The 25250-nt window shown below is 47.5% G+C and overlaps 1 protein-coding gene across 4 annotated transcripts in view; it reads left to right on the top strand.

The window, feature by feature from the left end:
• LOC125704542 (protein phosphatase 3 catalytic subunit alpha) overlaps positions 1-21347 on the top strand; it is a 76295-nt gene extending 54948 nt beyond the window's left edge. Inside the window, exons 6-15 of one of the 4 annotated variants that reach the window (XM_048970214.1) lie at positions 33-172; positions 3518-3595; positions 4674-4768; positions 9963-10088; positions 10401-10472; positions 11889-11915; positions 13677-13761; positions 14189-14286; positions 16937-16966; positions 19542-21347. In XM_048970214.1, the coding sequence (XP_048826171.1) occupies positions 33-172; positions 3518-3595; positions 4674-4768; positions 9963-10088; positions 10401-10472; positions 11889-11915; positions 13677-13761; positions 14189-14286; positions 16937-16966; positions 19542-19735 (945 nt within the window). In that variant the 3' untranslated portion in view covers positions 19736-21347. The remainder of the gene's footprint in view (positions 1-32; positions 173-3517; positions 3596-4673; positions 4769-9962; positions 10089-10400; positions 10473-11888; positions 11916-13676; positions 13762-14188; positions 14287-16936; positions 16967-19541) is intronic. The other 3 variants (XM_048970215.1, XM_048970216.1, XM_048970217.1) reach the window with 3 other exon arrangements.
• Positions 21348-25250: the final 3903 nt, after the last annotated feature.

The following is a 25250-nucleotide window of genomic DNA, read 5'->3' as shown; positions in this document are numbered from 1 at the left end:
TTGTACTGCCTTTACACTTTACCCCCTTCCAGTTAGACAGGTTCAAGGAGCCCCCTGCCTACGGACCAATGTGTGACCTTCTGTGGTCGGACCCCCTGGAGGACTTTGGCAACGAGAAGACTCAGGAGCACTTCTCGCACAACACAGTGCGCGGCTGTTCCTACTTCTACAGGTAGGGCATCCCCGCCTCCAATCAAGAGATGGTCTATCCTAGGATTCAAAGCACGGCAAGAAGAAATGTCTGAAATGCGGCGAATCTCACGCAGCGCGAGATCTAAATTAATGGCTTTGTACTTCAAACTGCGAACGGCCTTAGCCTTTCTGCATTAGCATATTTGTTTTGTTTTGGGCTCATTTTAAGTGTCTCCATTTTCGAAGGCTTTTAAGGCCCAGACACAGAGTGGAAATTGCCGGAAGCACCGAGCACTCGCAGTCGTGAATGTAATGAAGTCATGAATTACCGCGAGCCCCGAGTTCCTCTCAGATGCATCATGGCTGTTTGCGCCTAGCGGAGAGAAGACTCATTTACGAGCTGCCGGCAGGACCTACTGCCACTGTCAGGCATGTCAAACTGCCTCCCCGCCTCCGTAATTGCGGCCGCCGGCTCGCTTTGATGCAAATCGGCCCTGATGCGAGGAGGAGCCTGAGAACTGCAGTCTCCGGTCTGAAACTGCTGACTAAATTAACCGAAGCTAATGCGTGGCAGTACATCTTAGTGCTCGAGTAGCGCAGATCTTTGGTTCGACTTCCAGGAGTTTGGCGACCGGCGTACGAGGTGCTTCATCTCGACTGCGGGGCCTCTCCCAAAAAAACAATTTGGGCCGCTGAGTATTTGTTTTTCCATAAAGTAGGTCCATGACTTTGAGGATGTGGAGCTGTAAGAATGACATCGTGCGGGATCGCTGTCTACATGAACGATTAGCAGCGGGCCTAGCGCCTTGTGATGCCTGTGGTCTCTCTGCCGCCCCCGGTAGAGAATCAGGCCTGTGTTTTATCTAGTATGATCCCATCAAGGTGTTTTTTTTCCCTCTATCAGTCATACCAAAGTTCTGTTGTATCCAGATTTTCTTTTTACAGTTGGGGGGGAAAATGGAGGGAAAAACTACGGCATAAAAACCTGGCGCTGCTGTGCTCCCTGTTAATAAAATTCAGTTTAGCTCTAAAATCAACTGAAATCACCTAAAGAGCCAAACATCTGTCTGTATTGCTTGGCCTTCAGGTTTGATTCCCTGTGAATAGGTCAGTTGTATTTAAGTTGAATTTAGATAGAAAGTGTGAGGGGATGAGCGAGCAGTCAGCTGTCTCGGACCACTTGGATGAAACAGCCGGGGTGTATAAGAGTGCGTTTGCACGTCGACAGTTTCCAGCGCTGGAGTCTGGCTGTGGGACGTGGGTAACGGTGCCGTCGGGTTTATCTGCGTGCCCCAGCGTCAGCTCCCGTTAGCGGCGACAGAGGTGTGTCATGGCCTCGCCTCAGGAGGCTGAGCAAAACCTCCCTCTTTATGCCCCGAAACCTCATGCCCCCCTTTACTGCACGGGCGACTCTAGTTAATTAGGGGGATATAAAGAGCCATAATTCATACTGAGGGGAGACCCTTATAATTATTCAATGATATGCTTTGAATCAGTGAGTGACAGTTTAGGGGACACTCCGAGGTCCAATCAGCTTTCAGCTGGGGCCGGTGTCCCTGTGACCCAGCCCCTCTCTTGCTATTGCAATATTTTTGGGGTGAATTGTGTGAATTTTTTTGGGGTGAATTTGTGCTCTTGTGACTATGAGTTATGACTATGAGTGCATTTCCGAGTCCTTGGCAGTCCCATCCTGATTATTATGCTTGTATTACATGCCAGGGATTGTGACACATTTATATTAGAAAACAAAGTTGCAGAGGGTAAATATGGTTGTTAGGGGGTTGGGGGATAGCTGGTTTTGAATGTATGCGTAATTGGTAAATGCCAATGAAACAATGCTTTAAGTGATGAGTTCACTGTGGAAAGCCGGTGACTTCCTCCATGTGTCATTCCTCATAAAACGCAGACAGAGATATAACAGATGGATCGAGGTTTTCAATTTGAATCTAGCAGATTTCTCCCCCCCCCTGCTTTTAAGGGTAGGCTGATATATGGAGACTTATGTGTCACGTATGTGAAAAAAGAGGCATTGGGGTTTTCAACGTATGGGGCTGTTTGCCGTCGATCTCACCCTCTCTCGTTCACCATCGCTTTTTTCATACCTCCCCGTTGCCTGGGCTGCAAAGTGGGGGGGGTGGGGGTCGGGGTAATGCCTCTAGCTGAAGGCAATTGAGCTTTTCCATGATCTGCGGAGAGTCTACAAATTCAGTTACGGTCAGATTAGAATGAGCAAATGCCGGCATATGCAGACAAGCACAACCCCTTTAAGGCCCGGAGATTTTTTTTTAATGAAGGAAAATCTAAAATGGCTGTCATCAGTCATACCTCATTGTCTGCCATGTGTGGAAGTGTGTGTTTGTATCGCATTAGTAGGTCCCGTGGGCCTGAGTTTGGGCTTATAGGAAACGGTCATGCTCTGATTGGATGGTTCAGTGTAAATGTCATCGGATTTAACCTGTGGTACTGCATTCCCGGCAAATGTCACCTCATCTGGTGGCAGGAGATGCGAGAGCAACTCCAGACACCATTGGCTTTATAGTCCCATCATGGTCATTAGGAGGGAAAATGAGATGAATCAGCTGGAGACGTATTTGTCAAAAGTTCTCTGTTTTCGCACTTGGTGATTAAAACGGGGCCCCGTTGGGCTCAAGCACCTCAAGAGCGTCACCACCTGCTTGTCCTTGACAGGTATGAGAAACCTGGCCTTCTCCACGGCCCTGTCTTGCGCTGTGAAGGGCCCCTTCAGCTCAGTAATTATGAGCCTGTTGGAGAGCAAGAGGCCCCTTCAGCCCCCTTGTGGTCACACTGTCAAACTGCAGCCCAAATCTCCCCCGTTTAATTGATGCTTGTGATTTTTCATGCTAAGCATTAATATTTTCCTCATGAATACATGAACCAGTATCTGACACCCCGAGGCTGTCGGTTCCCACGGGGAGAATTTCGGTCTGCCCGACTCCGCCAAAGCGACTACGGGTCACACCTCAGGGAAGTGCGGCCACTGTAGACCCTGCAGTTTTTTTCTGGTCCTGCTTCTCCAGGAGAAGGCGGACCCCAGCCACCTGATGGCTCCTCCCCTCCAATCAGAAAAATCTGAAGTCACAGAAAGACATGTGAATCACCCCTGCATCTCCACACATGTAAATCCCTAATAAGGAAGCATGTAGATACATACTTGAAAGGCACATGTAGCCAGGTCTAGAGGCCATGCGTCTGGTTTAATGGGTTTGGCCAGTTTCGTTCTGTAAAAAAAGCAAACGACCTGGGATCTGTCTGGTAGGAATATCCTATCAACGAAAAGCTACTATGATCCATATGCTGGCAGCCATGTTAGAAAGCTGCTGATTGGCTTATTAACTATGTTGTTGCTCCTCCTCTTTTCTTATAGTTACCCTGCAGTCTGCGACTTCCTACAACACAATAACTTGTTATCGGTAATCCGAGCCCACGAAGCACAGGATGCTGGGTAAGTGACATCACACCCCCCCCCCCCCTTTGCATCCATCATCTTCTGACATTGGAACTGATGCGTTAAGCCCCTTAGATCCCAAGATGTCTATGTATATAAACACTGGGGTCAAAAGGGAACGGAATTGTTGGGGGTGCAGGACGCCACGGTCGCCATGGTTTCAGCTGCCGTCTCCAGCGGCTCGACGGTGGGACGACGTCATCGGTGCCCGTCTGAAGGCCAAGCCAGCGGGGAATGAGAGAAACTGCAGAAAAGAAACACAAGCGAAAGGGAAACTTGCTAAAGCGCTAACAAAAGAGATGCTACTTACCCTGCAGGAAAGGCTTATTTCCAGGGTAGCTGGCGGGCAGCAGAGGGGCTGTCCTCACCCCCTGCTGCATGTCCCCTGTGGCATTCTGATCTCAGGGTCCAGTGTGACAATAATCAAGTAAGGGGGAGCTGAGTGACTCCTTGGCTCCCCCTGGAGGACTTGCGGGGAAGTGCACCCAACCGACAGCATTTAATCACATGGCACTTGAAGCTGCGTTGTGGGGGGGGGGGGTGACAGTGGTAGGTGGGATGATGGTGCTTTTTATTTAAGCTGTAGCTCAGAATGCCATCCCCACATCGTTTTCCATTCATAACGCCCGCGGCCGAGAGGGATGCTGGCAAAAACACCGCCTCCTGCAGGAGGTCAGTGGCGTAGCGCCCGCGCCTGCTCTGTCCATCCCCACCCACCGCGCGGCCAGACGACATCCCCTCTGCAAACTTTCATTTTTTTTTTCTTTCCCATCTGTGATTTACGGCTCGGTATCCGAGGCCGTTTCGCTGAGCGTGGAATACCTGCTCCTTTGCATAATGGCAGACTCTCCTGACCGGCACTAAAAGCATTGCTTTAACGTCGGCGCGAGGCCCTCGGGTTTCCATCGCGGGGATGGAGCGGCCAACATGCATTAATGTTATTAGTTTGAGCCGTTCCTACGCACTTTGAAAGCATCCGCAGCCGGCTTCCTGTTAAAGTGCCGTTTGGGAGTCTGATCGCTGTGCTCAGTCTTTGGTTCTGACACCGAGTCTTTCGCTTCTGCCCTCTTCTCAGATACCGGATGTACCGGAAGAGTCAGACCACAGGGTTTCCGTCGCTCATCACAATCTTCTCGGCCCCCAACTACCTAGACGTGTACAATAACAAAGGTGAGTGTCCACAATGATGCGGCAATGAATGGGGCTGCATTATGAAGGAACTGGCTGTTTGCACGATCCGCAGGGAAGCATAAACGGTAAATAGAGAGAGATCCGCTTAGCGTCTGGTTCTGCGAGTGCCGTTTCCAACAAGTGGCTAATTAGCAATGGACAGGCTGTTCCTCTCGGAAAACCGGGATTTCTGAGCAGGCGGGGAAAATCTCACTCTGGACCTTATTGTACCCTGTGAAAGCTTTGGCACGTCGTTCTGGGTGTCCCTCAGGCTTTCTAGGGGCTGGAGGTGTCGGGTGAGGGGTACGAGCAGTTCTCTGCTGATGGCACACTGAGGGTCCCTCGGTTAAATGCCCCTCCCTCCGTAACTCTGCTGGAATTCGAGAGCGATTATGAACAGCTGTTCTGAATCTGACTCAGAGTGAAGTTTGTCAGTATATAGATTGAAGGAGAACATCAAGCTCTGATCAGAATAAATGTCAGGAATACACTGGGGGTAGGGGGGGGGAATAACAGTCTGGAAAGGGGTGCAGAGTCACCTATAAGGCTCTGGGCCCCCATTGACCCCAAATCAGAGCAAAAATGGTGGAGGTTTGGGACTGTGAATCTTCCCTGAAGTGACCGTCCTGCCAGAATCTGACTACGATTAGGTGCTAAATCCATCCAGGAAATTTCAAAGAACTCTAGGACAACATCCTGGAATCATCAGGCCTCTCCGGTGTCCGCAAAAGCAGGATTTCCCGGTTAGCTGGATAAATGTGAAACTGTCCAATAGGAAGAGAGGTACGAGACATTCCATTTGGACAATTCTTACATTTGGCTTAAGCTATCTGGCTAATGAAGAAATCCTGCTTTGTGGAACACCCCTCCTTTTAGTCCTATCCTAGCTCAACTTGTCCTGCCTGACATGGATTATCCGGTCAGCTTGTCATAGGGCATGTGGGACAGCAGGCACAAACTGTATAACTAGTGTATAACACAAATGCCCATCCCAGTTTGGCCAAAAACTTTGATCTCTGGAGCTTGTGTCCTGTGGCTAGATGAGGTAGAAGTTCAGCTTTGGCCGCCACGTTCTCCATTACGATGATAGACTAAACATCACGTTTCACTGGATCCGCCTCCTGCCACGGGTCAGGACCAGCTGGTGGCTGCTTGCTGGCTTCAGCTTCGCTTCATCAGGAGCTAGACGACACGCCGTCAACGAAGTAACCGGGGCTTCTGCTCTGCAAGGCAGACCGCTGTTGGAGAACGTCTGGATGAGCAAGGTTAAAGCTGCTGCGTCATGCAGCCTTGCTACGTCCTGAAGCGTGTTGGCGAGTTCCTTCGGGGCAGGCGAAAAAATTGAGGAAATGGAAGCGTCACATCAGCCTAGTCTGAACTTAACGTCACTGAATCAGTGCAATAGGACCTGAATCATGAAGTTCATGCAGGTAGCCCCAGAAACGAACTGGAGAAAACCACTGGGAGTATCTGCAGTTACTGATAGGACAGGAGTGTAAAGTGTCGCTGGAGAAGCAGTTGGATATTTTTCCTTCCACATTTTTGTTTCAAAATTTGATTTATTGACTCGACTCGGATTCTCTTTAATATTATCTGCAGCGGAATATCAGTGCCAAAAATCTGCTAACACAATATACGGATTGGGGGGAGTGCTTTTTCAGGGTGCTGCGTGTAGCTCTTCATAGTCACTCCCCAATGTGTGGCCGGCCTGAAGGATGCTGGGTAATGGGCCGTTATCTTTGTTGTGACATGTGGGACAGGCCCATCGAGGCATCGTAGCATCTTGACATGTCTGCAAGCATTCTTGAGGGGAGGGGTATCTTGCTGTGCTTCTTATCTGCATTCAAGGGCATTAGAGCTTTGCTGAGATGGGGAGGAAGGTTGTCCAGTTGCGGAGGTCCGCCTACACATCCAGCATGGTCTCTGTCAGCCTGTGATAACCGACCACCCCCCATTGACCCATAGCACGGGCCCCAGAGCATGCTGGGACCGCGGAGCCTGTACTGCTTTCCTGCGGTGTGCTGACTTCACACCACTCGGAGCGGGCCGGTGTTGCTTTTATTATTTATTCAACTGGCAGACGCCGTAGCCCAAGGTGACTTTCAGGACAGCGGGGGATGCCAGTGCAAAGTGCGGGGCTACGTGGAGATGAAAGAAAGCATGCAGCTTTGCTATAACCGAACCGATTTTGATTGTCACTCAAGGTAGCCAATATCCGCATTTCTGATCCTCAGCTGGTTTAGTGTATTACTGCCCTGCTGTCCTCCCACCACTAGGGGGATCTAGAGGCAAACAGAAACAGAATTCCAGTCACCCTATTATCTTGTTTTCTATAGGCTAATAGTTTATAGGTTCAAATTTTCCTGAAGTTTGTGGTGTACTTTCTGCTCTACTTTGCCATTTTCAAGGAGTATTGGTTTCCCAGAATGGCGTTCGTGGGTTCATCCACATGGAATATTCTGAAGAAGATACTTTTATGATCCATGGATCACAAGTAGAAAACGCTTATGATTCTTTAGGTAAAAAACCGTAAGTGCAATACTTTTGTTTTGTTGTGAATATTGGTCACATTAGGCTGTATGGAATTACAGCCAAAGCTCTTTTGGGGTGTGAGGTGGACCCTCACTGGGGATAATCGTATTCCACACTGGACAGTAACTGCACCCAGACCCTTCCAGGCTTAGGAGGGTCCGCCAGACTTCATTACTGAGCTTTGCCGTAGCCCAGGCTGCCGTACACTGGTTTCCAGGAGACCTCGGCCACCAGACAGGGGTAATGGCGAAGTCGGTCATTTCTTTCAGCTTACCATGGCATCCGTCTCGGATAACAGGGATGGGGGAACACGGGCTGTGACTTTCTCCAGACCCTGCAGTACTCCCACAGTAATGGCTGTTGTTCCCAGCATGCTCCAGGGCTCTGTTCTTCAAATAGACTCGCTCTGTCAGACCAGTCATTTTAACCAGAATGTATTCAAGCTGAATCGCCACAGCTGCCCTCTGGAGGGCGGCAGACTGCCTCGCCCAGCGGCCCTGTTTGGTTTCATGTGATGTTAGCAACCTAATAAATGAGCTCAACACAAAGTACCTGGAACCTAAAATGTTCTGCGTCAGAGAGGCTGTGACCACCAGCCCCCATTAGCTTATTTTGTCACTGTTCCCAAACAGCTTAGAGTTTCTGGGTGTTCTATGGCCCCGATTGCCCGGTGCCAATTATATGTGCAGCCTGCCCAGGTGTTTGGCTCCATCTCAGTGTAACAAAGCTCACCTGCCCCCCCCAGCATCTGCAGAACAGCGTGTCAAATGTCAAAGTCCATATCGTACCTTCCTGCCTATTTCAGTCCCTTTATAATGGAATGTGACGGGCTCGGAGGGATGAGTGCTAGGAGGTGTGCATTGTTCTTGGGCTCCTCCTGTTCCATTATTTGCTGGATCCTGTTGACTCTGACCCCAGTGTGCAGGATTGAGGCATGCAGTCAGCACCAGGGGGTCAGAAATGGCAGGGCGGGGGGGGGGGGGGGGGGGTTTCTGGCTAGTTCAACACGTAGCATAGCGGCAGCAGGTCTAGCAGCAGCATGGGGGCCCACAGGACGGACATCCAAATGCAGATAAGGAGTGCCGTATTTTCGTCGGTCAATCAGGTCTTTGGGATGAGGTGAGACCTTGGGTTTGGGTGGGTGTGTGTGTGTGTGTGTGTGTGTGTGTGGGGGGGGGCAGTTGTTAGCTATTAATTCCTGACTGTCTCACCTTGAGATCAGCAGAGATCTATCTGTCTGTTTGGATCATTTGCTATCATGCACAGGGCAAGTTTTATTTCGGCATGTCATATAAGAGAAGTGTACAATGCTCCCCCCCAGACACAGACAGGTTTTAAAGGAAACCTTCAGTATTGAAGAGAAACCCATTTGATCGTGTTGATCCGCCCCTCTCCTCCAGTAATGCGGAAGGGGTATTAACAGTGATTGGGTTCTCTATCGATGGGAATGCTGATCACATGATTGCAAAAGCACAGGAATGGGGTCATTTCGTTTCAGAGGTGTATCGCAGATTTACTGGGCCAGCTGTAATTTGAACAGGCCGAGGCTTCATAAAAAAATGAATCGGCAGTTCGGCGTCCCGGCTTATTATCTGCCACGGAGTGCAGCGTGAGCAGTGTGCCGGCCCACTGGAGGTGGCAGAGCCAGCATGGAGCCTGCCGTAAATTAGCCGCTCTGCAGCACTGCACGCAGGTTGGGGCTCCACCGTGTCTGTGGAAAGGGGCACCCCCTGGTGGTGACTGAGGGAATAGCACCGCCGGCTCTTTCCCTGATGTTGCAACGGCACCTGTCTCTCGCGTTTCCACCATATCGGTATGTAAGCTCTGCAGCCGGGCCGCTGCGTGTGTACGTATCTGCATCACTATGACAACAGCGAATGTGGCCGTCAGCGTGGACCCGGGCAGGATGACACTCCTGTCATCTATTCATAATCTGGAGATTGACGCTAGGAAATGACCGTCCTTTTAAGTCTGCATTTATGATTTAAATTTATGATTCACAGGCAGGTTATTATAAAAAAAAAATGTTTTAAAATGTGCGTTATAGCTAAGCTACCCAGGCCTGGTCTGCGTGGATCTTGCCCTTTCAGCCGGCTTCCCTTATTGACCCCTCGTACTTTCTGCTTATTTTTTTTCCTCTTTATCCCTCTGCTTTATTTACTCAGTCTATCCCCAAATAGGATTTACGGCCCATTCTGTTCTAATAAAAACAAACTCCGGGGAAGCGAGGCCGGCAGAGAGCGACCATGGAAATGTTTCCGCCCGTCCTGCCTTTCCATCCCCTTATGCCAGCACCCTCTCTTGCTTTGAAGCGCGCCGCTCCTCGCTGGGCTCCAGGGGGCAGCGGAGCACAGCGGGGCCCAATCACTCAGCCTGGTGGTTTCGTGCTCCTAATCCTTTTTAAATTATACTGGGTCTCCGGCTGCAGTGTGAGATTATGATCGGCGTGAGGAACAGCGCGTAGGAATGCCTAATGAATCTGAGGGTACTACTTCCCGTAATGCTCAGACGTTTTTACTAACCTGGATCTGTCCCAGAGTTCTGTTGGGTGACGCTGACTTTCTCCTGTCGCCTGTATGGCTTGAGGGGTCGCTGGGTTGGGGGCGTGCGGGGGGGGGGGCAAACGGTGTCCATCTGAACCTGTCGTCATACCGCCCCACAGCCGCAGTATTGAAGTATGAGAACAACGTCATGAACATCCGACAGTTCAACTGCTCGCCCCACCCCTACTGGCTGCCCAACTTCATGGATGTCTTCACCTGGTCTTTGCCGTTCGTCGGGGAGAAAGGTGAGAGCCGGCCCGGTCCCACCTTCCCAGAAGCCGCCCACATTACCTGCAGGCAGACTTAAGACTTAACCCTGCAGCAGACAGTTCGCCCATTAGCTGGAGTGAAGCTGCAATCCAACTGCAACGGTGACATTTCTGACTGTAGCAGAACCTTTTGCTTGTAAAATATGTCTGCAGTTTAGTTTGTAAATTATACGTCCCTCAGCCACATAGGGACTGTGTACCTTTTTAAGTCGAGCCATGCATGAGAACGTCGCGATACCACATAAGGGTGTTAGACACTGTCATTCCCCCCCCCCCCCCCCCTCACAGTTACAGAGATGCTGGTGAATGTTTTAAGCATCTGCTCCAACGACGAGCTGACAACCGAGGACGAGATTGATGGTAAGTCATCACCTCTACACCGAGATGCCTTTAACACTAAAGGAAGCCCTGTGGAAGGTGTTTCAATGAAATGTTCCAGCAGGGGGCGCACTGTGCACAGCGCCAGTGTGGTAGACGCTGGGGCTTTTTATAAGACGTTGTCTTCACTCATGATATCACTCAGAAGTACAAGCTAGATAGAGCGATGAGTCTAATGTGGTGTCCATGTAGGCAAACGGCAACCTAGTTTTTACAGGATGTTCATGAATCCTAATGATTTACGTTTATTTCTGTGGGTCCTTCCAAGAGCAGTTACACAATACAGTCGACAAATAAAAGTGCGAAAGAGCCTGATTCGTGACGGCCGAGATGCTCATTTGCATATCCACCACCCTGGCTGAGATTGCTGCGTTTCTCTACAACGCCTGGAAATTGCACATTAAGGCAAATGCTTCCCATATCAATATCACTGTAAAGTTCAGGGATTTGGCTCCAGTATACAGAGAAAGAAATGTATGAATTTTTCTATTATTTTGCACTAAAATCTAAATTAACCATGAGAGGACAGTAATGAAATCTTTGCATTTGCGTACTTGCGAGTCCAAACAGGTGCCCTATGTAGCGCTGCATGCTGAAGCTCTGGTGGCCAGTCGTCCCCGTCAGTCATTTTCGCTGTTCATTCCTCTAGATAAACGCCTAAATCGATGAACATCCTTATACGTAAATGATGGCAGCTCTCTTAGCTTCATGCCGACGCATTACACAAAGCCACAAAGCCCAGCTGGTCTCTCAAACCTCAGTTCCCCCAACTGGCACTAGGCATCTCCTTAGTCGCTTAATTTGTAGTGATATTCTAGGGATTTCCATGCACCAGTCTGCCTTCTGTTAGTCAGGAGGCCCGAGAGTGTTAGATTTAGTTCAGCGTGATCCAAACTCCCCAAAGTGCCCTTAACTGGCCTTCTGCTGCTGGACCCGGGGCCGGATTTAGGGACGGGTCCTGCCCCATCACCTGTCATTTCTCCATCCGCGTTTCGGTCGCTCTTAGCCTCTCCAGGATTCTCCGTCTCGGTCTCGCAATCCTCCCGCGTCTCTGGACATTCTCTCATTGTGACTGTTTCCCTACCTTGGTTGCCATATCTAATCTGTTTCTGTTTTTCTGTTTTTCAGAGGTTTTTTGCGTTCACGTTGCTTTCCTTTCTCACTGTCGTGCTTGTGCGTGTGCGTGTGCGCGTGCGTGCGCGTGTGTGTGTGCGTGCGCGTGTGTGTGTGTGTGTGTGTGTGCGTGCGCGTGTGTGTGTGTGTGTGTGTGTGTGTGTGTGTGTGTGTGTGTGCTTCTTATCTCCCCGCCCCCCCCCCCCCCCCCCCCATTCTCTCTCTCATTCTCCAACCATCCACTGATCTCTCTGTATTTCCTCTCTTCCGGGTTTTCTTGAGAAGGCCAGCTAATATATGCCCCCAAGAAAGGTACAATCAACTAACATGCTAATGACTTGGGTTTGCACCAGTGTTTCTCAATCCACAGACGGTCCATGCTTTTTTCCACCTGGACCGGGTTGAGAAATACTGATTTTACTCAGTGCTGCTTGGGCCATGTGAATCTATTTGACTATTAATGTACGTTTCTTGAGGCCAACTGATGCCCATTTTTGGCTGAACAACAGTGTAAGAACAAGCACAATATTATCGTTAGTCTTGATTAATCTGCCTCAAGAAACATGCTCTTATTTTACGGAGTGATCTGTGTGCCCACTGCTGCTGCCACTACTTGGAGAATCTGTTCGAAGACGCTGTCTAAGGCGGTCATGTGACCTCCCATTCCAGTCTCTGCTCTCTGACTCCTTACGCACCTGTTCTCCAGCATTACTTTCGTACCGTTATCTCTCTGTGGCTGCTGTACTCGGCTAGGCAGCTTGTGCCTTAATCTGTGTGACGCCTTCACTACTGTGGATATTACACGAATCCTGCAACACCTCGATGCATGGCGAGTTTTATGAAATTAATGTCAGATGAGTGTTGTGGCTTGCCTTGTATGAAGTTTGCAGACTTTTGCGAGGGTTTATTAGCTATTTTAAAAAAAAAATCAAGGGCAAGTGAGTACAGACCTGGAACCTCCATTCAAAGTAATTGCCGTGTCGTTCTTTAAAAGAATTCTAATGAAAAAATATTTAAGAAGCCATTATTCACAGAAGTTGATATGCTGCAAGTAAAGTTTTAAGCAAGGCCTTTAACCCACAGCAGTTCCAGGGAGAGGCCGACACTCCTTTCTCAAAAAAATAAATTGTATTTACGGCGTGAATCAGCCCTATTTCCACAACACATGTTCTGATTCACTCTTTTGGGCCTGTCATCTGCGGCAGTGCGCTCCCATGACCCATCAGGGCATGTCTCGCTCTTTAACGGTCAGGACCCAGCCAGCATGGCCAGTGTAAGGAGGACCAGAGCTACTGCGGAGCGCCACATGTCCTCCAGCTGTTCATTCTGTTCAGCATTCCCACAATGCACCAGGGCAATGACTCAGTCTCATTGGCTGCATTGGCTGGCATAGCTCACATGTAGATATAAATACATATTTTAAAAGCTATTTCCCCTTGTAGTCAGCCAGGTGGAAAATCAGTGACTAGTTGTGTTCTAGGAAGGTTTTGTTCTTCATAAGCTGTACTGTAATTTAGTGAACAGGGGAATGAAAAGCAATGAGACACAGATAAGGTATGGGGGCAGGGATCTAATGTGACACCGTAATAAGATGGTTTATTCAAAGGTCTGTAGAGATTAGTGGTCTGTAGTGATATGGATCAGTGCTTAGTGATTGAGGCAGAGTATTGAGACTGTGTGTGTGTGTTTGTGTGTGTGAGTGTGTTTCTATTTACCACATCGTGGGGACCGAATGTCCCCACGACGTGGCAAAACCTCTTTCTTTATAGCTTGTGGGTATACTTTTTAGGTCCCTACAATGTAAACCAAAATCTTGTAAAAAAACTGTGACTGCAATGAAATAAACTGAAGATTCCAAAAGTCTTGTATTTTGTTTGGTTGCTTATGGTTAAGGTTAGAGCTGGGTAGGGGTTAGGGTTGTTGAAGTTGGGATTAGGGCTCTTCTCATAGAAATGAATGGAGAGTCCTCACAGTGAACATACAAACTACGAGAGCATGTGTGAGCGCGTGTTTGCACGTTTCCGTATCTGGGTCTCCTGACAACGTCCATGCGTTTCCTTTCCCCTTCCACAGGTGCCACTGCCTCGGCTCGCAAAGAGGTCATCCGGAACAAGATCCGTGCCATCGGGAAGATGGCCAGGGTGTTCTCCGTCCTCAGGTACTAGCCGGACTCCCCTCGCAGGGCTCAAAATCCATGTAACCTGCACCCGATTTTCCAAGTACGATGGTCGACGATGGCTACAGGAAAGGTCCTCTCTTTCAGGGTTTCTCAACCCGGTCCTGGAGGAGCCCCAGACAGTCCAATTTTTTTGCAGGCAAGGAGCTGAGACTGTGTGGGGGTCCCCGAGGACCGGATCTGGAAACATTGGCTACTCGCATACCACGATAAACAGTCAAGGGCAAGCCAGGGAAAGGCAGATACCTGGGGATGGGTTAAGGGCGGTATACACACGTACGCGATGAACATGCCGAAGATCGGTGTGCCCAAGGTTGCCGGAGTACAGCACTCTACATCCGCTTTCACCCCGCCCCCCATTACCTGTTCTGTACCACGTTTCCCCGAACCCACTGTCGTTGGCTTGCAGAGAGGAGAGCGAGAGTGTCCTGACACTGAAGGGTTTGACCCCTACTGGAATGCTGCCCAGCGGCGTTCTCTCTGGCGGGAAGGAAAAACTCCAAAATGGTAAGCCCCCCACCCTGGTGTGCCGAATCCCCCAAACCCTCACTGGGCAGCGCAGACCTAATCAGGCCATAATTATACCTCCGTGCCGTTAGTGCCTTTAGTTACCCAGCAGCACAGACCGCTAGTCACTTCGGTATTCACACGCTCTAATTACTCTTAGGCTCTAATAACGGGCGACTGGTACGTAACCCCCCCCCTCCCCAACATACCAGCACATGGCATTTCTGCAGACGGGTAAAATTAATTGGCCCCCTAGGACTGTGTTAAAGGCAGCGCAGCTTAAGTTCTCCTCAAGGGACACAGTGCAGTGAGTAGCCTGTTCTCCAGCGTAAACGCGCTCTTCTCTCACGTGCTCTCAGACGGCGCCCTCGCTAATATGCCGCAGCTCGCGTACGCGTTGTGGTTTCCCAGACCCGCGCGTTTTTTCCCATTCCCTTAATCTCTCATTTTGGACGCTCAAAACGATCGTAGAACTTGAAATGCTGTCATCATCGTTTTACTGAACAACTTCCGTGGCTTTTAGCTAGACTTTTGTGTTATTCTGTTTTCTTTCTTTTAGGCATTGTCCTTATATGTTTTTTTCCCTCCCTTTTTTTGTTTCTGCCTCCGCAAACCAATATGTCCAACTGAAATCTGTCCGGCTCTCCTCTCTCTTCGTTATCTCACTCGTTCTCTGTCTCCTTTCTTTTCTCTTCTCTCCCTAGAAACCGCAGGTATAACCCTTTGCGCAAGTATTCTTTCAGACGTGTGTGTGTGTGTGAGACACACACAGAATTCACCCCCCCCCCCCCCCCATGTCGAACACCCCCAGCTGGCCCACATTCCTATCTCCTTTACATCATACAGTAGCTTTGCTATTCCGCTCATCCTACAGGGGAAAAAGGGGGTGCTTCGATTTCACCCGTACACCTTACACAGTGGAGCCAGAAATGGTGCTAAATTTTACCGGAAGGTTCCGAAGTCAGAAATTGACTCTCGTTCTTGCGTTTGTTGGTCCGTTAGCCCGTTGGTTCATTTTAACCACTGTCTAGGCAAGGGGGAGCATTCCCCTCCAGCAAAGACTGACTGTAGACTGTGTATGAAAGGGGATAACCAGTCTATACTTTGTCGTTGAAGACAGAAAGGCAGGAATCCAAACAGCGCCACTCTTACCCGTGAAATATGCTTGGTCTCCAGGGCTTTTTGGGGGCCCCCATTCCACAGACCCCAACCCCTGCTAGGTGACCCCCCCGCATAGAACTCTGAGCATCTCTAGGTGTACTAGAGGTTTCTGGAATCGATTGGTTTTTCTTAGACCGCATCCAATAAATCCAGGTTCAGAGTTCGAGACCAATTACATCTTAAATCTCTAACCTTCTGGTCTGAAGACGCGACGTCTTAGATTGTCCTTCACTCTTGGTTTGCTAGACCCACCAGTCTGTGACAGATGGTCGGTCTCTCCTGTGCCAGGTGTTCCCAGCTCTGCTGCCTCTAGCCCCTCATCCGTATAGAACGTTCTGGATGGGGGCACGTATGTCGGAGGTGGGGTGGCACTGTCAGGATTCCTGCCGCAGCATTCGTAGAATCACAGCGTGTCGAATGTGCTTCTACCACAATGGTGCTTTTCTCGCCATCCGTGCCTTTATTTTTCCTGTCTGGTTAAGTGTGTCATTCCCGTGCATTATTCTGTCCATTAGCTAGCTGCTAATCTCCCTTTTGATTTATAAATATATGTGTGCATTTATTTACCCATATATTTATTTTTTGTTCCTTTTATATGTGTGTGGAATTAATCACATGTCCTAGTATGAAGTGAATATATATATAACACATTAAGCGCACTGCCACTTAGTCATGAGCAAAACGCTGAAATGACCATGTAACAAGCTGAGGATGGTAAGTGTTACACAGGCTTCGCTGGTCCAAGGTAACTGTACTCCTTTTGGCTGTTCCATGTCCATGATACGTACATATTAAGTGACACTATACATAATGGGCTTCTGTGTGACCAGAAATCGGACGTGAGGATATTTTAGGCCGCTGGCTTCTCGCCGTCCTTCCTGTCCGAAGTGCTCATTCACAGGAATGAAACCTGTCACTTGGAACTGCGCAGTTCTGTTTGGGCTCCTTCGGTGCAAAAGGTCTCCTCACTCAGTCCAGGCCCGGCTCATGCAGTAGTAGAGCCTAACCCATTGTTTGAAAGTTTGCCCGCAAAGCCAAGGGCACTGCCAAGCTGTATGCCAGCTAGCCCGCCACCCGGAGCACCTGCGGTGACGTATCTCCCTTCCCATGATGCCTCTGTGCTGTAGGCCCCACCCACCTTCCCTGTCCGTGTCAAACGCTGCTTGCTTCATAGAGCCAAAGAACTGAGTTCCAAACAGGTTGTGAAAAAGGTCGCATCTTCCCTCCCCATGAGTTATTCAAAGCTTTTTTCTTTTCCCCCCGAAGCACATCCTACCATAATTTAATTTACTTTTTTGCCATTTATTTTTATTACCTCTCACTTCCTTCTCCTCCCACTAACATCCATCCGTGTCCTGATGTCTGAAAGCCAGACGGTTTAATGTTGTGTCTGCCAGAGCTCTCTTGCTGGTCACTGACTTGTTCTGAGAATTGACCTCCTCTGCTCACTTTTCTCATTCGTTTTGCAACTCCCTTTTCTTCTCTTCAGCTACTATTGAGGCTATTGAGGCTGACGAAGGTAAATAGGCCAGTTTCCCCCTTTCTGTTGCTTCCGCAATAGACAAGGGTACCGCTGGGTCCATTCATTTTGCCGTAGCTTGTCTAGAGTGTGTGGGTGTTGGGCTAATACATTGTGCCAAAGTATTATCAATAATAATTATATATATTTTTTTTTTTTAAAAAAAAACAACTAAAAAAAGAGAAGTTCGTGAAAAGCCACTCTTGCTTTAAAGGGGATCAGCTTTTGGTGCAGTGAAGTGTGCTCATTGTCGTGCTCTCTTCACGTTCAGCATAGGCGTCCATCACAACAAGGACCTCCAGGGTAAAGTTCAAGTCGGCGCAAGCCTTTCCATATAGCCCCTCCCCCAATTCAGCTCAGCCAACCGGCGTTCTCGGCACTGTGCGAGCCGTCCAATAGGAATCGAGCCTCTGGCCGTGAGTCTGCCTCTGCTCTCGAGGATACTCAGGGTCAGATCGCCCACCCAAGGGAACCACCGCTGGGCCTATGGCGTCGCCCTAGACGCCGTGGTAACCCTGCGCTCACCTCAGCTAGTTTCAGAAGCTCCACCAACTGTTTCCCCTTTAAAACAATGTAGAGCGTGCAGTTGTACTTTGTGTTTGCGCCAAATATTCCATATCTTAAGGAGACGAAACGTGGGGCGAAATTTGCTCAAGTTGGTACATTGAGAATGACTGACTTGTCCAGTTTGAGCAGCTCAAACTGGATTCGAGCCAAAACCATTTGGGGAGCAAATGATAAATAGGGAAGCAAGGACAACATCAACTGCGCGTTAAATAGCGGTTGGATAGCCGCTATTTACGTTGGAATTGTCAGCGAATTCCTACTAAGCGACCCCAATGGATGGTGTGTCCATGTTGAGATCTTTACCTGCTTTTCCATGTGACTCCTGTGCCCTGCTGTGTCGTCCTCTCTGTAAGCTGCTAATAACCTGTGTCTGACCTCTGCCATGCAGCAACACACACCCCTCAGTTCCATTCAGCTCCTCCTCAGCCCTAAACCTCAGGGCATGGGTTTAGAATGATCCCGAGTCAGACCCCCGAGCCCCCCCCGAAAGCAATCTCCAGAAACTCAGCCCAAAGTGGTTTGCTGCATGCTTTACTCAGGCCTGACAAGTGGTTAGCGCCCAGAGCCATTGTCCGCACTTCGTACTCAAGCCTAGCCCTCCATGTGATGGTTCTCTTGTGTTGTGTGCCAGTGGTTTCTGTTCACATACACCTCTGGTAGTAAATGTTTGGTTTCATTCTTTTTTTTTTCCCTTACATGGTTGTTTTTGTTTTTTGGGATGGGTGGGGCCGGGATGCGGGTTGTTGTCATCACTGTTACATTTCGCTTAGTAGAACTCCGTAGTAGCGCTGCTGATTCAGTGTGTGGTGGTCACTGCTGTAGTGATGATGTGCCTTTCATTACGTGACGGATTTTCCTTCACTACAAGTTTCATTCACTACCTCTGCCTTACTAGTTAATCGAACACCTCTCTGTTCATTATGTGACAGTCCTCTCTTTCTACAGTAAAATAAGTGTCTATGATTTGTTCATACCTATTGGGTGTACAACTCCAATTCATGGGGCCCAAGTCCTGCTTTTTAATTAATTTACCCATAATGCAACAGCTTTAGTTAATTATTCCCGCTAAGCAATGAGGCACCCCAGCATAACCCCATGGCCTTTATGGACCAGAGTTTTGCACCCCAGGTGCAGTGTATCACGATTCATCTTGAGTGACCATCCATAAAGTTGAGTTCGGCCACTCTGTGCTTTAAAATCTGCCCCCCTCCCCCAAATCCATTACCCACCCACCCACCCACCCAGCCAGCCAGCCAGCTCATTACCCACAGAGTTCTTCCCTTCTTACACCTTCACATCTTCACGCTGCACCTCATTACTCTGCAAGTTCTGTGTTGGACCACAGGATTATAGGATAACACCCCCCCCCCGCCCATCCCCCATCCCATGAATTTCTAGCCTACTCAGACATCTGGCTCTGCCTGTCCTCATTCTGGTTTTGGAATCGATGATCTCCCACTCCCTGGTTAACTATGTGCCGTTAACAGTACAGAAAAATCAGATTTTCTCAAACAAAAACGGAATGATCATTATATTTACCTACTTCCCCCATCTTTCTATACGCTATTAAAGTTCAGTCTTCGAGATTAAAATTCCCCGCCCCCCCCCCCCCCCCCCCCCCCCATGGTGTTTTTGGCCAAAACCCACAATATTCCACAAAGCTCAGAATCCACAGTTGTCATCATCTGTTTCTATTGTGACATCATCTACTTTGTTTCCAGTCAGAGTCCTTGGCGACAGGTAACCAGGTAAGTGGCGCGTCCAGGACTCCGGTTTAACGTCTGCTCTCTCTCTTTTTTTTTTCTTTTTCTCCGTATGTTTCGACCTTTTTCCTCTCTCCTTCCTCTGTCCTCCCTTCTTCGCCCGCTCCTCCACCCCTTCCTCACTTGGTTCCTCCTCCGCCACTCCCCGCTCTGCCCTTTATTCTGACCTCGATCTCTCTCGATCCTGCCCCCTCCCCTCACTGCCATTCCTCTCCTGCCTTCTGGTGCCTTCCACGGTGATGCAGCCATCAAGGGCTTCTCGCCGCAGCACAAGATCACCAGCTTCGAGGAAGCCAAGGGCCTGGACCGCATCAACGAGCGCATGCCGCCTCGCCGCGACACGCTGCCTTCCGACGCCAGCCTGAACTCCCTCAACAAGGCGCTCTCCTCCGAGACCAACGGCACCGAGGGCAAGGGTAGCAGCAGCAACATCCAGTGACGGGTGCCGGGCACCCTAGTCGCGGGGCCTGAAGTGGGGGGGTAGGGGGTGCCCTGGCCCCCTCCCCGTCCACCTTGCTGCGGGGCGGAGTTATAGGAGAAGGGGGCCCCGCTTGTTTTGCAGGGTCGAGGGACGGTGGACTGAGGGGACAAGAGTTGAATGCACACAGAGCGTTATTGAAACCTAAATTTGGCGGCATGTCACGTCCTAGACTTTAGATATGCCTTTAAAACAATGCTTATAGAAACATGACGACTTTTTGCTGGTTAATTACCCTATGAATCTTTGGGGGTGTACTTGATTGTGTGTTGTTTCTGGAGCGAGAACTTAATGGGAATGTTTCGAAAGGCCTTTGCTCTATTACTGGATATGGAAATATTTTGTCTATCTTCTTACTAACTCTTGTACGTTTACAAAATACAGCACTAAAAATGGACAGAACATAAAAAAAAGTTTTTAACATATAAGGGTGTACAAACTGAATAGGGACTATTTATTGATGATTTTTTTTTTTTTTGCTACTCTTATCATTAAAAAATAGCTCAAAATAAATTAGGCAGTCTTAAAAGAATGTTGCAACATGGTTAAATGCCAAAAAGGAGAGTTTTATGGTTTTGTACAGTTCATGCTTACCTCAGGTTTATTTTGTGTGTGCTTCTGCCCTACTTCCTGTATAATGGCTAATTAACTCGGCAATGAGTAATTTTTTTTCTTCTTGGAGTTTAATGACTGGAATTTACACGTCTTTCATTTGCAAGTTTTTTTTTTTTTTTGTCCGTTTTTAAAAATTATTGAATGTGGCTTGCTGGAGTTGTGTATGAGAGGTAAACGTTTTCTTTTAAATATAGTGGAAAGACACCCTTATAATGCGCCTGAAAAAGCATCTTTATTCTGTAAAACAAAATTAACTGAAAAGAATTTGCCTATGCATGTTTTAAAAGAGATAAGTAAATAAATGAATTAAATTAACTTGGCTGCAAAGGTCTACTGGGAACTATAGTGTGCTTAATGGATATATATACTGGAAATATATACCGACGTTCTTTATATTCCACCCCATAATACTGCATCATGCCTTCAGTTTTCTTTTTTTTGTAATTAAAGCGTTGAACTATTTAAGATGAAAGAGGAGTCATGATATTTTTAACATAAGCTTGTAAGTGCACACATAGTCCAATTTAGCATGTTTAACGATTCTCGTACTATGAGTTTGTGGTTACATGTGGAACTGAAAATGCATGGTAGGTATTAGTGTCACATAATGGTTTAGTCATTATATATTTCCGTTCTGTTTTGTTACGTGCCACAAAAAAAAGTGTAATTTTATTATTACTATAATTATGATTATTATGATTATTATTATTTGGAACTATTTTGCTTTGTATATCAGTTACAGGTTTTGTTACTGCTTCAGACTTTATGATGAAACAAAGAGGAGATGCTCCTTTGATCTTTTTTAACAACTGTTTAAGTGCCCGAGTAATTCACTACAACATGAAGCCTTGCTTTTGTAATTTGACTTCTAAACTGTTGGCAGACGAAGCATGAACTTGCAGCAATGAAAAGTATTTTATATTTACTGTTCAATAAAATGTGCATGACGTTAAATATACCGAAATTGTGGGCTTTTTGTGTGTTGAACATAGTCGACTTCTCTTGCCCTTCAACTTTCACGTAGTAAAGCAATGTAGAGGTGGAGCTTTCAGGTCCAGAGAGTACAAATCCAGACCAAGATTTTGTTTCAACCAACCAGTTGAGTTACTCTGCGACTGTGACTCTTTATACTCAACTGGTTGGTTGAAAGAAAATCTTGGTCTGGATTTGTACTCACTGGACCTGAAATCTCCACCTCTGGATATAGTGCATTGCATGATTCAAGAATGTTTTACAGCCTCTTTTGGGAGGCATTTGTTTCTGCTTGCATGTGTACCATATGTTTCTGTAATAACCATGGACTTGGGCAAAGTGTGAAACGATATAAACTGCTAAATATAAACTGCTGCTGTATTTAAATCGCAGGTTAAGCATGAACATGCTATGCTTTTCTTTTTATTGGTCAGGTCCGGAGCCCTGTGGAGCTTAGTTCTTTCCCTGTTCCCTGATTCAACTCAAGAGCTGTGTGGTAATTAACATAAGGAGTTGAATCAGGTGTTAAATGAGGGAAAACCCAAAACTGTGTAGGGCTTCGGCCCTCCGGGACTGGAGTTTGACACCCCTGAGCTGGAGAGAATCCGGAGTGATTGAGCACAGAAAACGAGCGATGCCTCGATATTCAGTTTCGATTCAGAGGACGGGGGATGTTTCTCTGTCTTCTCCTTCCTCAACGTTATCTGGCAAAGCAGTAGGAACAGGGAGTGTACGGGAATCCAAACTTGGCAGCTGTTTGGTGTAAGATATTTCCCATTGTTTATGTTGTTAAATTACTTGATTAAACAGGGGTGGGGGTGGGTGGCTCAACACGGTGTGGCCTTTTGGAATCTGAACTCAAAGGATTTCTTCAAAGGCACGTATCTAACAGGACAGCTCCAGTGTAACAAAGGCATCTCAAAAATACCATGAACTTAATTTTATTTTTTATCACCTACCAAATGTTTTTGGATATTCTTTAAATAGGATACAGATTTTAAGCTTGTTTCCAGTTTCCTCATAATTATGCCATGTAAGTTTGTCTTTTAATAAGGAAACGGAGGGTTTTTCCTTGAATGGCGTGGTTCATGCTGTTTGAAAAAGATATATAGATTTCTGCGGGTGGTAATGGACAGTATTGATAGCTGAAAGACATTTCGAACCAGTAGGCTTCCGTTATTTCATTACGTGATGCGATACCGTGACCCAAAACACTGTGTTAGGGTCTCTTTGGGAACTGCTGATGCCTCGGCTGTCCTGCTGGATTGCGGATGGCAGTAGAAGCCTCCACTCTTGTTTCATGGTATATTTCACTCTTCTAACACATGTGCATTTGAACACGACGGCAACGTAAAACACATCAAAATACCGGCCCCTGATCCCATCATATACGTTCACATATGCAATCTCTGTCCAACCATCTTCCAGATACTCATCCATTACAGGGTTGTAATGGGGGGGGGCTGGAGTCTATCCCAGACTGCAAAGGGCACAAGACACCTTGGATGAGATGGCAGGACGAAGAGAACACATGAGCTGTACTGCTGTAGAGAGGCAAAACACCATAACTGCATGTTTAATCAAAACTGAGTTAGCTCTTGGGAGTTTTACTTACACAATAATGAGGGCAGAAGGCAAAATGATTGGTTCAGAGAAGTAACCAATCAGATTGTAGAGAAGGTTGGTCCCAGCAACTAACGGAGGCAAGACCAAGACGACAATCATTTTTGTGTAAGTAAAACTCCCATGAGCACTGAGTTATGACTGAAATTGGGCCTCTTAGGCTCTGTTCCATCTCACGACAAAATCTTTTACTTCAACTGTGGCTGGTTTTGAAGAAAACAGAGTGGTGATGTCACTCTGCTCCTATGGGTGGACGGGAAAAGCTTTGAAGCCTTTCTCCTCAGTCCCTTTGTCAGCGTAGCTACTGTGCTTTGCCTTTGTGGGGCGATATGGGGAATTTAAAAGCAAGGAAGAAGTCTTTCCATGAAGCAGCTGTGGAGGTGTCAGACAAACACTGCGACCCAGTGAGCCGCTGTGTACGATTTCAAAATAATAAACATCTGTGGTTTTATTTTTGTCTAACATACTGGCCGGTGTGGATCTTAAAGACTTACACCTGCGTTTGCCTGCATTACATCATGGCAAATGTATTTCAAACCTCCACTAGGCTTTGGGAAGAAATATATCCTTTGTCTTCTTGTTCTTGGGTCTTGGGTGCCGACTATCATTGTCTGCTCAGTTCCATTCGAGGGTTTTGTACAACTTGCATTTTGTGAATCATTGCATTCTGTTTTTATTTACCTTTTACATAGAGCCCCAACTTTTTTTGCAGACGCAGTACCTGTAGATCAGGGTCCCGTTCTGTGAGCGAATGCACCCTACCACTTCACACCTGAACTCCTTCCCAGACGTTTCTACTTTGCAGTCGCTTTGGTTTATCAGGGCAGTGTTAGCAGTGCAGAAATCTGGCAGACTGACTTGTGGTAAAGATGGCATCCCATAATGATGCCAAGTCACTAACCTGCTCTGTAACCTCCTTTGCTGCCAGTGTTTGTTTCTGGACATTGCAAGGCCGTGCGGTAAATTACATACCTATGTAATTATATGCCTGTGGCTTAACTAGCCCATTCCTCTATTATTACTCAAGGTTCCCAGATATAGTGTTTGTCTTTATCATCGCAGATGCGTCATGTGTCCTTTTTTAGCCGGTTTGTGGTCAGATATGACACTCTTATCTCAGCTCGCCTTATCTTTTCCTGAAGCTAACTTTGGTTTATCTCCAACAAAACTGCCTTGGATTTATTTATTTGCTTCCTTGTGATCATAGAATGTACAATTCCTGGATAAAATGGTAGCTTCATGGAAGGACCAGCTAAAGATGCAAACACATCAGGCAATTTACTCTCTATTTGGAGATTTTCATATTTAAATAAGAATAAAATCTGAGGTGGGAGCATGTTTTGGGCTTAGGGTCAGCCAGTGTCAAACACCACTAGAGTATTTCGGGATTATGCTGCCAAATGCAGGCATCACTCTAGTAGTTATGGGATTTGAACTAAAAACCTTCTGGTCACGACCATAATCCAAACCCACAGAGCCACACACTGGCCACATGGGGAGCCAAGATAATCATAGCATTCAATGTCAAAGACTCTCTTCCAAAGGGCCAACTGTGGGTGTTTTGTTGGCCGTGGAAAGATTTTGCTGAGCCCCCCCTAAATGCCCCCCCACCCAAACAAAACAAATTTTGTCAATTAATTTATATTAAAAACATTTCATTGGCACAGGCTATTGGCTGCTGACCATATAGCTCAAATCCGTTTCACAAGGAACGTAGCCAAATATGAAAACTAGTGAAAACGCCTGTAATATCGTGTGTTTCTTTTCATTTTTTATCACTCACTCTTTGGCGCCCTCTAATCAAATGGCTCCCTAGGCAGTCGCCTATGTCACGTACAGTATAGGCTGGGCCAGCCATAAGTGTTTGTAATGAGGAGCTGGTCTAAAAGGCTGAAGGTGAATTCATCTGTTGTACTTTAAATCACTAGTTAAGTCTTATGTTGCTGTTACATTTTCATTATTAGATTTCCTGCATGGGATGCCCCCAGTTCAATGACAAAGAAACCAGTCCTGTGGAGGGAGGTGTCAACTGGGAGATTATTGACAAGATGCCCCCCCCCCCATGAAGGACAATATCGTTAATGCCTGATGGAGGTAAAAATGTTTAAAAGGTGGCCAGATGTATACACTTCTGTTACGCATACAAAATGGATCCAGACTATTTCACTAAGTCATCACTGAATTTCACAGTGCATATGATTGCGCACTAAAGCATGTCAGAGTCTTATTGAAAGCAGTGCAGTTTACAGGAAAAACTTCACAGTTA

Source organism: Brienomyrus brachyistius, chromosome 12 (assembly GCF_023856365.1).
Source record: "Brienomyrus brachyistius isolate T26 chromosome 12, BBRACH_0.4, whole genome shotgun sequence".
NCBI classification, from domain to species: Eukaryota; Metazoa; Chordata; class Actinopteri; order Osteoglossiformes; family Mormyridae; genus Brienomyrus; species Brienomyrus brachyistius.
The sequence above is the reverse complement of the archived record's forward strand: the minus strand, read 5'-3'. Positions and strand labels throughout refer to the sequence as shown.